The 13,116-nt window shown below is 49.4% G+C and overlaps 2 protein-coding genes across 3 annotated transcripts in view; both read right to left on the reverse strand.

Moving 5' to 3' along the window:
• Positions 1–2,861: 2,861 nt before the first annotated feature.
• SIRPB2 (signal regulatory protein beta 2) lies at positions 2,862–8,850 on the reverse strand. The gene is given in 6 exon segments (XM_025876286.2): positions 2,862–5,289; positions 6,363–6,428; positions 6,971–7,312; positions 8,414–8,566; positions 8,569–8,769; positions 8,832–8,850. Coding segments are annotated over 6 exon segments (927 nt in total). The 3' UTR covers positions 2,862–5,143.
• Positions 2,862–13,116, reverse strand: part of LOC112827375 (signal-regulatory protein beta-1-like) — a 40,870-nt gene continuing 30,615 nt past the window's right edge. The window contains exons 6-7 of one of the 2 annotated variants that reach the window (XR_012374740.1): positions 12,026–12,156; positions 2,862–4,555 (exon numbers count right to left, since the gene is read on the reverse strand). The gene's annotated coding sequence lies outside the window, so the exon portion shown is untranslated. Of the gene's footprint in view, positions 4,556–8,684; positions 8,770–12,025; positions 12,157–13,116 lie in introns of those variants that run through there. The other variant, XR_012374739.1, reaches the window with a different exon arrangement.

A 13,116-nucleotide genomic window follows, 5' to 3' on the forward strand; every position in this document is an offset into this window, starting at 1 on the left:
TCTGGCACAATATGGCTTATCAGCACTCACTCTGGACTCAGCCTGGGGTTGAAGCCCAGACATTACTGCTTGTAGGATCGTGAGTGGATTATCTCTAGCGTCAGTGTCCTGATGGGTAAATGGGGCTCCTTACAGTACTTCAGAGGGATGTGTGAGGATCCAGCGTGAACTGCTCTGCTTGACACTTACTAAGCCCTCTGCAAATGTTATGGGTCATTTTATCTCCTGGGACCTGCAGTCACTGGCATTAAATAGCCACTTGATGATCCTTTGCTGAATTAATGAAGGAATGAATGAATGAAACCAAGTATCTGAGCATCCAGATGAGAAATTCAAGGTCAGAATCTGAGGACAAGGATGCAGGGCAGGTACCTGGACCCTTGATGAGGGGTGAGCTGACTCTGGGATGTGACCCAATTTCAATACATAAAACTTTTCCTTTTCCATAAAACAGATGGTGGGGAGAAATGGCCCGAGCCCTCCAACCCATAAATGTGCCTTTCCCAAGTGAGGTGGCTGCAAAGACATTGCCCTCAGTATTCATCATGGCTGCAGGTTGGGCTCTCGGGCACAAGCTGGGTGGCGAGGGCAGTCCTCAAAGGCGTTGGAACACAACTTGGCAAACCTAGTGGAGTTGAAGAATCGTGAAACCTAGATCCCCTGCCAGATCCACTTGTGGGTGTTCACCCCATGTAAATGTTGGCCTGCGCACACCAGGAGACATGATGACATTGTTTCTGGGGGCGGTACTGAGAGGATAGAACAACTCAGTTCTCCAACCTCAAGAGAATCACAAATGTGATGTATTGCTACAATGGAATACCATAGAGCCATGAAGATGCATGACTTAGACCTACAGGTAACCAACCTGGATGAATCTCGAATGTGGAGCCAAAAAAGCAAGGTTGGGAATGGCGTGTGGAGTAAAGTGCCATTATATAGTACCATCTAGATAGTTTAGAAACATGTAACACCATGCTTGGCTAGGCCTGGCACCCCTTACTGCCCCACACCCAGCCCAGGGACCCAGATGCACTCTGAGCTGTGTGTGTGTCCTACGGGCGGTAGTGGGGTATACTTGACCAGGCCTGGCACCCACTCTTGCCCCACTCCAGCACAGAACCCTCAAGGCCGTCATCCTCGGGGCGGCGGGATGCAGGAAACCTCTGTCTGTCCTTCCTCTTCCTCCAGCTCCAGGCCTTCTCCGCAGGAGCAAGTGGGAGGCCTTGGAAGCCCAAGGAGAACAATGTGGACAGACCCATCTCTCTCATTAGGAGCTGTCACGGAGGCCAAGCCTGGGCAGGCTTGATAGGGGTTTTCTGGGGAAGACAGAGGGGAGGGCAAGAACTATCAGCGGGGAAGGAAGGAGAGAAAGAAGAGGAGCAGGAAAGGAGAAAACAGAATAGGTGGGAAGAAACCGATGCTTTGATTCAGGGAGACCTGGGGGACAACCACCGACCTCCAGAGGTCTAGATCCTGAGGCTCAAGCAGGATGAGCCTCTGGCGGGAGCTGTGGACCCGGGTCATCTTGCCTGTGTGGGGCTCCAGGCCTCAAAGCAGGGGGCGGGGGCGCTGAGCAGCTCGGACTCCAGTTCCTTCCCCACTCTTTCAATCTGTCAACAGCAGGTTTTCCTGAGCGCCCACCAAGGGCCCTGAGTTACCCACGGTTTGTTTTATTTGCCAGCACCCTCTCCACCCCCTCTTGGGACTGCTCCCGCCCACACATCCGCTGGGCCTGGCACAATTAATGCCTTACATGCACCAATACGTTTCCGCCTCAAAACGACCTAAGAAGGGAGATGCTGATGTCATTACCAGTTTATGGATAAGGAAACCAAGACACTCTGAGAGAACTCACCCAAGAGATGAACAGAAGAACTGGAATTTCAATCTGGGTAGATTCCCAAGACTGTGAATTTTACCTCTACCCTCTACACCCCCTCAGATGTTACAGGGGTCTAACATGTGCCAAGCACCTGCTTGGTGCTCATGATTCTTGTGCCATGTCAAACACACTCCTGCCTCAGGGTCTTTGCCCTTGCTCTTCCTTACCCTATTACGCTTTCCCCTCAGATATCTATAAGGCTCTCAACCCACTCCCTTCAGGTCTTTGCTCAATTGTCACTTTACCTGTAAGGACCCTTCCGACCACCCTAAATAAAATGTATCTCCTCTCCCTTGCTCTGGTACCCCCCTCCTCCGCTTCTGCCTTATTATTCCTTTAGCACTCACCAACATGTGACATGTTGCTTACCTACATTTACTTGCTCATTGTCTGTCTTCCCCCAATAGTAGGTATGCCCTGAGAGAACAGACTTTTCTCTTTAATTCTCAGCACACTGATGGGTGTCTGGCTCATTGTCGGCCTTCAACCACTCTTTGTAACTGAGTGGCAGGGGCTACAATGGTGAAAAGTGAGGCCCCTGCCCTCAGTAAGCTCAAATTCTAGAGGAGACAACTGGCTGTCCTGAAGGAAATACACACATGTTTATTTCAGGCAGCGGTGAGTGCCGTGAAGGACACATCCACGGCGTGAGGACAACGAGAGGGATGGAGATGTCCTCGGGGACAGAGCCATCTGGGAGCCCTCGCGAAGGAAAGAGTTGAGCAGGGAGACTTGGATGAGTTAGGGAATGTGGCGTGGCCAACGCCCAGGTGGGTGTCAGGGCGGAGTCAGTTTAGGGGGTGATGGTGGGAGATGCGATTGGGGAGGGGAGTGGTTTGCAGGGACCGGATGGTGCAGGGCCCAGCAAGTCCCAGAGGTTTCTGGAGCAGAGTAGTTCTTCCAGAGGCTCGGTTCCATGCTTCCTTCCCTGCTGTTTATTTTCTGGGGCTGCTGTGACAAATGACCACAAACCTGGTGCTTCAGAACAAAGAAATTTATTGTCTCATCGTTCTGAAGGCCAGAAGTCTGAAAGCAGCATCACCGGGCAGGAGTCAAGGTGTTCAGTGGGCCCTGCTCCCTCTGGAGGCTCTGGGAGAGAAGCTGTTCTGGCTTCTTTTAGCTTCTGGGTGCTCCCGGCATCCTTTAACTTGTGACCACATCACTCCAATCTCCGCCTCTGTGGTCACATTGCTGTCTTCTCCTCCGTGTCAAATCTCCCTCCGTCTCTCCCTCATCAGGACACTCATGAAAGCATTTAGGGCCCACCTGGATAATCTGGGATAAACTCCTGTCTCAAGATCTTTAACTCCAGCTGCAAATTCCCTTTTTGGCCATGTGAGGTCGTAGTCACAGGTTCCAGAGATTAAGACGTGGATCATCTGGCAGGCGGCTATTATTCTGATGTCTGGTCACTCAATGATTTATGCAATTCTCAGGCTACACTAGCATCCCCTTTGGCTTAGGTTTTGCAAGCTGTTTTTCTGTTGTCATAATGAAAAACAGCCAGGCTAATACACTTCCCCACAGAATGGGTGCTAGTAAGTGTTCACGTGGAAAGCAAAAAGGGAGCTCACAGGCACTGAGTGTACCTGGAGCACACAGCATATAGGAAGCCCTCAATAAATGAATCCAGTTAATTCTTAGACAACGCAGAGAAGTCCATGTTATGATCTGCGTCCACATTATTATCCATGAGGGTCCAAGAGGTGAAGCGACTGATTAGTCACTAAAGGCATACGGGGAGCGAGTGGGGGCTTTGGGATTGCAAGCCAGGCGTGTCACACTTTCCCCTACATTGGGCTTCTCAGCCCCAGCACCACTGATGCTTTGGACCAGAAAACTCTTTGTTGTGGGGGCTGTCCCTGTGCATTTTAGGATGTTTAGTGACATCCCCCTGACCTCTACTCACTAGACGGTGATAGCCAGTTGTGACAACCCCCAAGTTGTGACAACCAAAAGTGTCTCTAGACATTGCCAAATGTACACTGGGGGAAAAAAAACCTCCTCTTCTTGAGAACTACTGCTCTCTATTATACTCCCTAGTGGAGGTGGTGGTACAAAAAGGTGCTGTTTCAGCTGGGAATTGAACTCAGAGCAAGGAAGAAGCTTCCCCTTGCCACCGAGGTAGATGTTACTGGTTATCTACTGACATTCGCCTCCTGGTTCTTTTAGTGAAACATTGCAGCTGGGCACACTGCTGCCAGAATAAAGACTACATTTTCCAGCCTTCCTTACAGCTGGGTGTGACGATGTGACCATATTCCAGCCAATTAGAGGTGATGTGGGCAAGTTCCCAGCTGTGCCCTTGAAGGGGCGGGTTATACTCCCCTTCACTTTTGCCTTCTTCCCTAGTCTTAACGGCCTGGGGTGTGGACGCGGTAGCAACAAGATGAAGGAATCCCCTGTTGCCTGGCCTGCTTATGCTCTGTTATTACTAGAGAAATCGATTTTCTTCTGGCTTAAGCCACTGTGATTTAAGAGTTTTGTTAGGGGCGCCTGGGTGGCTCAGTCGTTAAGCGTCTGCCTTCGGCTCAGGTCATGATCCCAGGGTCCTGGGATGGAGCCCCGCATCAGGCTCTCTGCTCCGCGGGAAGACTGCTTCTCCCTCTTGGACTCCCCCTGCTTGTGTTCCCTCTCTTGCTGTGTCTCTCTTTGTCAAATAAATAAAATCTTTAAAAAAAAAAAAAAAGAGGGAGAGAGAGTTTTGTTAAAGTTGCCAAACCTGCATTTACCTATTACAGCCACCCAAGCCAGCCATGGTGGGAAGGAAATAAGGCGGGAAACGGGGAGAGAAGAATATAAATGGAGGGGCCTGGGCAGTCTGGCTCTGCAAGCTCAGAGGTGCTTAGGAAAACCTTCCGGAAAGGACTCTGAGTTGGATTTTGAAGGATGAGAAAATGTGAAGAGTGGAGGAAGGGAGCAGCCACTCCAGACGGGGCTGTAGCAGGAACAAGGGCCCCAAGAAGAGAGCCGGGCCAAGCCATGAAGGACCAGGAAGGCTTGCACAGGCTGTGAAGGGAGAGCACGCATGGCACACCAGAAGGCAGCCCAGTCAGTGCCCGGTGGGGAACTTCACCGGGTGAGTGGAAACCAGATATGGGGATCCCGGAGTTTGGCACGAGGCCTGGGGAACATCTGGAGGTTGAGACCAGAGGCAGAGAAGTGGCTGAGGAGCCCTGGTCTCTCTCCGACTCAGAGGACCCACTCTGGGGCTCACCCCTCACCCATGCCCCATGAGCCATGCTCCGTGCCCCCATGCTAAGGGGGGCCCAGTCCTGCTGGGCCTGGAGTCTTGATGTCTTCTTGCTGACGCCTCCTCCAGTATGCAGCCAGGGCCAGCAGGAGTGCAGCCAAGGTCATTGTCTTCAGCCCCAGGACCACAAGTGTGAACACAGACAGGAGGTCTGGAGGACACAGGGGAGAGCTCAGGAAGGACCCTGGGTGATCCCCCAATAGTCCCAGACCTCAGTGTCCCCACAAGGAAGGTGGCCCAGTGGCTGTAAACCTCTGGAGCCACATTCTTTCTATGCCGAGAGAGGAGATCTAAGACCTCCCCTCCCTCTGTCCTGGGCCTGAAGAGGCTTTGCCCAATATCCTGCCGATACGTTTTGTCATCTTGGCAGCATTCCTGACTGCTGACAGTGATAGAAAACTGTGTTCATTTACTGGCTGTTCAGCTCCTCTGCCCCAGACCTTGAGCTAAGCACTTCCTAATTGCCTAATATAGTCCTTAAACTTACCTTGCAAGGTAGGATAATAATGCGATTGGTACAGATGAGGAGGCAGACTCCGAGAGGGGGCATGATTTGCTCAGGGACATGTGTGTCAGAGAAGTGATGGGACCGGGTGGTCTGGCTCCCAAGAATGGCAGGAACAGGGCTGAGCAACAGGGAGCATCTGGGGCCGCTACCCCAAGTCTCACCCCCAACCCCACCCCAGTCCCAAGCACCCCTGAGTGTTAAGAGGTGATGTGACATGCACGGTTCTGGGCACTTGGCATGCGTAAATCTCATCGGATCTACATCCAACCTCATGAGGTAGGCTCTCTGATTCTTATCTCTTTTCCCCTCTAGTTCACAGAGCAGGACAACAGCCATATAAGTAAGGAGCAAGGCTACCTGCCCGCAATCACACAGCTAGAAAGGGGCTCAATCCAGGATGCCTGGCTACAAAGCCATGTTCTCCAGCGCCGTGATGTATAGCTTCATGGTGTGTCCTTGCACTGGCTCACAGGGAGCTCACTACCTCTCAAGCAAGACTGCCCACTGACCAGTCAGCACCGGCTGTTAGAGAGTCCTTTCTCTGATTGAGCTCCCTGGCTTCAACATGGTTCTGCAGTTGAGATGAAGTCCTGGGGACTTTCTTGGTGGCAGATGGCCCTAGAAGTCAGAAACTGCTCCCTTCCCATGGCCAAGCCATGTTTGGCCGCCCTTGCCTGTGGGGACCAGTTACCTTCACAGGAGGTAGGTACACCCACCTGATGGAAATAACCTGTCTACATGTTCACTGGTGAATTCTGTCTCTTGGGGAGAAGTGCAGTTTGCTGCAAGGAAGAGAGACAGCCTCACATTCCCCTTTTCTATCTGTCCTGCCATTTTCCCGAGCCCCTGTGCTAGCACCTGGGGTCATCGAGATGGGTCTGCCTGCGATGGGGGCCAGAAGTCAAACCCTGCAACTGTGAGGGACTAGCTAGACCTGTGGGAGCATCTCTGGGTTAGGGACAATGTCTGATTCACTGCAGTATCTACAGCACCTAGTATAATGCAAGGCAGTAAACAGGCACTCAACAGATGCTGTTAAATCACTGATGGTCTATACAAAGTTTTGTGGAGCCCAGAATGGGGAGAAATTAACTCTGCCTGGGAGAAACAGAAGGTTTCACAGAGGAGGAGCTATTTATGCTGGGCTTGAAGGATGAGTAGGAGCTCTCCAGAGAGAAGGAGAAAGAAAAGAATTCCAGGCAGAGGGAACGGTCTGTGGAAAGGCTGGAGGCTGAGAACAGCTGGTTTATTTGGGACATGATGGAAAGTTCCTTGTAGACCACCTCCCTCTCGCCCCCAATGCCTCCTAGACCACCTGTCTCACCTTTTACTCTCAGCTTGGTGCCCGGTCCAGACAGGTATTGTCTGTTGAGTTTCCTCTGAAACTTGACACAGTAGTAGGTGCCTGCCCGCTCCCCAGAGGCACCTTGCAGAAGAATGCTAAAATCCCTGCTGGAGGCCCGGACTGCTGTCACGTTGGGGTGGGAGATGCCTTCAAAGTTGTGAATGGCCTCCCGGCTCAGACCAGCCCTGCAAAACCACCGGATGGGTCCTGAGGGACCATCTCCAAGCACTGTGCAGTTCAGGAATACAGTGTCTCCGGTGGTTGCCAATACCAACTCCTGGGGCTGGATGATCCAGAGGTCTGGCTCTGGGTCCCCAGCTCCTGAAGCCAAAGAGAGGGGCCTTGGTGTATTCCGTTTCTTCCTCCGCTGTCTGCTCATGACCTCCCTCATATCTGCCCTCCCTCCCCTCTTCCCTAATTTCTTTACTCAGCGACTCCCTCTGCATGCCCAGTATTCACTCAGTAAAGAAGTTCTCGGTACCTACTATGTGCTGATGTTAAGATGGGGAAAAATGAAGCTCAGCAAGACACACGGATGTCCTTGGACTGGGAGGAAGTTCTCAGTCTGGTGGTGGAGATGGCCCAGAAAATCCCCCTGAGGTTGGAAACCCAGAGGACTGTAGGACCAAGAGAAGGTCCCTGTCACAGCTTGGAAGGAGTCCCAGAAGCCTTTCTGACATGCTTGCGTCAAGTTAAAATGAGCCCCTCCTCCTGCCCCCAGCCACCTGCCACAGATATTCTGCCTGTCAACAGTCTACAGGGTGGTTCCACAAACGTCCATTCTCCTATTTCATCACCCGAATGACCCTCAAAGTAGGAATCATGTCACTTATTCTACAAGTTAAGCACTTGAACTATATAGAGCTGAAGTGACAGATGTAAGAACACACTCTTACTGATTGGCAGACACAGGATTTCAGTACCCAGGTCACTGTGGCTAGACTTAACAGATAGCATGACTGATGACGTGGGGAGTGCGGTAGATGAAATTATCAGCCCTAGTTCTTGATTCTCCTGGTAGTATGGTACATCCCTACTCTTGCCATGGCCTCTACGTGGGAGGGTACACAACACGGTCTCTCGACCTTGAGCTTAGCCACATGACTTGCTTTAGCCAATGGGCTGTTAGCAGACATTATGTGATTAGAAGCTAGAAATGTGCTTGGGGGCATTGGGACGTGTCCTCTTTGCTTCTGCCATCTCCACCACACAGATGTACTGTGGGTAGCTGCGATAAGACATGGCCCTGGAACGAGGCACACGGGGCAGAACCACTCCAGCTGCCTGTATGTGTGTGAGTGAGACACACTTATTTTGTGTGCCACTGGGATTTGTGTGCAGAGCATGGCTGTGGGTAGAGGCGGCTGACGCAGGGACGCAGCTCAGAGCCGAGTGCTTAGACCTGCAGAGCCTGATACTTACCATTCACAAGTATGGAGGTGCCCTCCTCTAAGGTCTTTTCTGATTTCTCACTCAAGTCACTAAACCCCACACAGTGGCAGCTTCCAGCATGCTTGCTGGTGACATTGTGGATATAGATGGAGTAGTCACAAATACGTGGCTCCAGTGTCCGCTGGGCGTCACCCCAGGAAAGAAGCCGTGTTTGAAGTTATAAATCTCCTGGAGCTGATGGCTCACCTTGACCCATTTAATCATGTCACCAGTGCAGGAGCTGTCCACTGAACACCACAATGGGAGTGTGTTACCTTCTGCCACCAGCATGGGGCCCTCGGGCTGCAGCACCTGCCGCTCAGTCCCATTGCTCAGCTCAGAGGCTCCTACAACAGAGGAAGAGAAGCTTTGTGCTGAGCAGGAAGGCCCTGGAGCCCTCAGAGCTGACCTTGACCCAATCTAGTCATTAGCCGGCCAAGAACAATTGCTCAGGATACTGGAGGGATGTTGTTGGCGGAGGAAGTGCAAAAGATGGGGAAGTTGGCTCGAGAGGCTGGACAGAGCTATTGGATGGAGAATTTACAAATTATAGATGGCGCTTAAGTGCCCACCATGTCCCAAGCCCTGCATGTATTACCATTTATTCTTCCCAACCCTCCTGTGACATGGGTGGCCTTATTCCTATCCTCACAGAAGACACCGAGAGCCTGGACGATTAGGTAAGTTTCCCAAGATCACTATTTATGGGCTGAATTGTGTCTCCCTGGCCAAATTCATATGTTGGAGTCTTAACCCCCAGTACCTCTGAATGTGGCTGCATTTGGAGACGGGGTCTTTAAAGAAGCAATTCAGTTAAAATGAGAGCATGAGGGTGGACCCTAATCCAATATGACTGGCATCCTTATAAGAAAAGAAGATGAGGACGCAGACTCACATAGAGAGAGGCCCACGTGGAGGCAGGGGGAGAAGGCGGCCATCTTCAAGCCAAGGAGAGAAGCCTCAGAAGAAACCAACACTGCTGATACCTTCACCTAAACTTCTAGCCTCCAGAAGTAAGAGAAAATACATTTCTGCTGTTTAAACCACCAGTCTGTGGCACTTTGTTATGGCCACCTAAACTAATACCTCATCCAATAAGAATGTGACAGTCTGTTTCTGGAGCCCCTGCTCTTAGCCCTCAAATGTATCACACAAAATGTGTGTGCCGTGGTGTTCGGTGTAAACATTCTCCCTGTTTCCTGTGAATTCTTTTTAAAATTTTTAATTTTTTTTTTATTTTTAAGTAATCTGTATGCCCAACATGAGGGTTTGCACTCACAACCCTGAGATCAAGAGTCACATTCTCTACCAACTGAGCCATCCAGGGCCCCCCCTGTGAATTCTTTTTTTTTTTTTTTTTTAAAAAAAACTACCTTATTGAGGCATTATTTACATACAGTAAATACCAGAAATTTTATGTACTGTATACAATTGTGTAACTTTAAAAACATTTTTTTTAATTTGAAGTAGAGTTGACATGTAATATTATATTATTTTCAGGTGTCTTGTGTGAATTCTTTGCCAAACTGCAATGCTTATTGGTGTGTTGGGAAGTGGGTCTATTTTGGGGGTTGAACTGCTGAGTTTGGCCTCAAAATGGGCATGGAGAAAGAGGGCCGAGGCCTCCCATGCAAGTTCTTTCACACCTGGGTTATGAACATCATCTCAGGTGCTCCCCTCCAGAACTCCCCGAGGTAGGTATTATTGTTACCTCCATTTTTCAGATGAGAAAACTGAAAAGGGAAGGAACATGAAGGGACCATATATTCAGTCAGCACCATGACCAGGATTTGGACTCAGGTCAGATGACTTAAGGTTCTGCTCAACATAGGTCATCAGCTTTGTGCCCCAAATTTCCCCTGGTGTATGTGACCATCAGGCCTGTTGGATGACTCCGTCTCACTCCAAGACCTAAGTTTGCAGGATACCATGGTGTTTCTTAGTTGCAAGTGAGGTGTGGGAATAGGGAGGTGAGGCAGATGTTCCCTTCTAAGAGGATCTGGGGAGGGGATGTGGAATTCTAAATTCCTTTCCTGCCTGTCCTTGTCTAGGCATGTGCTAGTAGCTTCTCTAAGAACCGCCTCACAGTTGTGACTAAGTGATACCGCATGTTCAGCCCTAAGGATTGCTTTTGTCCTTAGTTCCGAGAAGTTCAGCAGCATCCACCCTCACACACCACGATGTGAGCCAGTCAGATCTGTTCTCTCTAATCCTTTCTGTTGGTTTGTTCCCTGGCCTCGGGTAGTTTCCTCGCACCTCGCACACATGCACTGAAAGATGCCCTCCACTCACACAGGGCTGAGAATAGTGCCTGTTCCCACCAGCCAAGCTGGAAAACCTCATGATTGACAGAGCAATGGGTAGAACACACAGAAGAGAGTACTCAGAAAGAAGTGCTCTGGTCTCATCTAGCAAATCTGAACAGCAAGGCCCTGAAATGATAAAAACAAATAACATTCTATTGTGAGGCTTTGACACATGTTTAAGTAAAGTTCTGACAACAACAGAATAAAGACTTGGGGGGGGGAAATATTAGGATACCTTCAAAAGTTTTCTATACTGTATGCTACGTGGTATGCTGTCATTTAAAGGTAGATGGTGTTACATTACAGATGTATACTATAAACCTTAAAGCAACCACTAAACAACAAAATGAAGAGTTACAGCTAATAAGCCAATGAAGGAGACAAAATAGCATTATAAAAATATTCTACCATCAAAAGAAGACAGAAAAGGGGAACAAAGAACAAGTAAGACAAATAGGAAAGTAATAAGATCTAAACCTAATCCTATAAAAAGTCACTTTGAATGTAAATGGTCTGAATACCCCATGTAAAAATTAGAGACTGTTGGATTGGATAAAAAAGTAAGACCTAACTATCTGTTGCCTACAAGAAAGCACTTTATTTTTTTTTTAAGATTTTACTTATTTATTTGACAGAGAGAGAGAGAGAGAGAGAGAAGGAACACAAGCAGGGGGAGTGGGAGAGGGAGAAGCAGGCTCTCCGCTGAGCAGGGAGCCCGATGTGGGACTGATCCCAGGACCCCTTGCCATAGGCCCTGTGCTGGGCACGCTGGAAGGAAGATGAGCATGCTCATCCTAGCGTGCGTCCAAGTCGGCCAGACTTAGGGATCAAGTATTGGGGTCTGCCTCTTCTGGGTTGTGTGACCTTTCAAACTCCCTTGCCACCTCTGAGCCTTTGTTTCTTCATCTGCAGAATGGGGATGGTAGTAATCCCCTCCTCAGAAAGGTTTTGCAAGGATTATAAGATATGTGGGTGAGGGCTCTGCACAGTGGAAATGCTGAACACATCAGCCATCATTATTCATGATATGCAGGAAATAGAGAAGGTGGCATTTGCTTAAGAAGAAGGATTTATTATAAAGCAAGCCCCATGAGGCCTCCTTTTGGCAGTGTGGTGAAGGCACAGACCCCATTCCTAAAAGTATAAGAGTGGGCAACTCTTAAAACCTCTATTTCCTGGGGTCTAAATGTAACACACCTAGAGCATATAAAAATTTGTGTTTGTGGCATCTTAATTTTCTGTAACTTCCTCGGGAGCCCCTATCATCCTGGCTATCAGAAAGGAAAAGCTTACTTACGTTTGCCAATTAAAGCAATCCCAGACTCTTCCAGGTTCTGTCAGTGTGTTTAGCGGCACCATCTGGGCTCAAATCTTGGCTTTATCCAATCATGACTATCATTTGAGCACTTTGTGCCTCAGTTTCCTAATCTGTAAAACAGGAATAAAACTATGGTTGCACGTATGAGGTAGAGTGAGCATTGTGTATGGTGCAATCATTCTCTTTTAGGTTAACTCAGTTTTTTCCCCAAAACAAACAAACAAACAAACAAACAAACAAACAAACCCAAAACAAAAACCAAAAACGCTCAAGCTTTCAATGCTCCCCTCCCTCCTTCCTACTTCAGGTGGTCCTGGGTGCAGAGGAGGCTGAAGTTTCTTTCCCGGCAGGATGGTGGGTCTTTGTTCTGAGTCCTGTCTCAGGGTCTGGTGTGTGCCATGGGGAGGTTGGTCTGGCCTGGTCCCTGAACACTTTGTACTGGGTCTGCTGAGGTGTGGCTGGCCCTGTCTTCTAAATCCCATTGCTCCTTCTACTTGTTCTCCTGTTTAGGAGACCCATATTTTGGAGACTCTTTGAAGTGACCACAGACCTAGAAAATTCTGCCAGACCCCCAACCCCTCCCTGTCATCCTCCCAGGAGAACTTCTAAATCACCTGCACACACATCTGCCTAGATTCCTTTCTCAGCTATTTCTTTTCTTCTCAAGAGCTACTTAAAATGAATTTTATTTATTTTAATAGGTAAGGTATTGAATTGGTTAGCTATTGCTGTGTAACAAACACCCCCTCCAATGTAATGGCTTAAAACAATCACCATTTATTTAACTGGGGATTCTGTGGGTTGACAATTCTGCCTGGGCTCAGCTCCATGGTTCTTCTCATCTCAGTTGGTTTTGGCTGGGATTGCTCCTGCATTTGAGATCAGCAGCAGGCTGGCTAGGGGAATCTGCTGCTGGGGTCAGCTGACTGTCGCCTGGACCACCTCTGCCCTCCTCCACGTGGTCTCTCGTTCTCCAGGAGGCTGGTCTGGCTTGTTCACATGAGAGGGGCAGTGTGGAGAGAGAGCAGAAGTTGCAAGGTCACAGAAATGTCACTTCTGCTTCAGTCTTT

Source organism: Callorhinus ursinus, unplaced genomic scaffold (assembly GCF_003265705.2).
Source record: "Callorhinus ursinus isolate GAN/ISIS: 27379988/994484 unplaced genomic scaffold, GSC_fseal_2.0 scaffold38, whole genome shotgun sequence".
Classification (NCBI taxonomy): domain Eukaryota; kingdom Metazoa; phylum Chordata; class Mammalia; order Carnivora; family Otariidae; genus Callorhinus; species Callorhinus ursinus.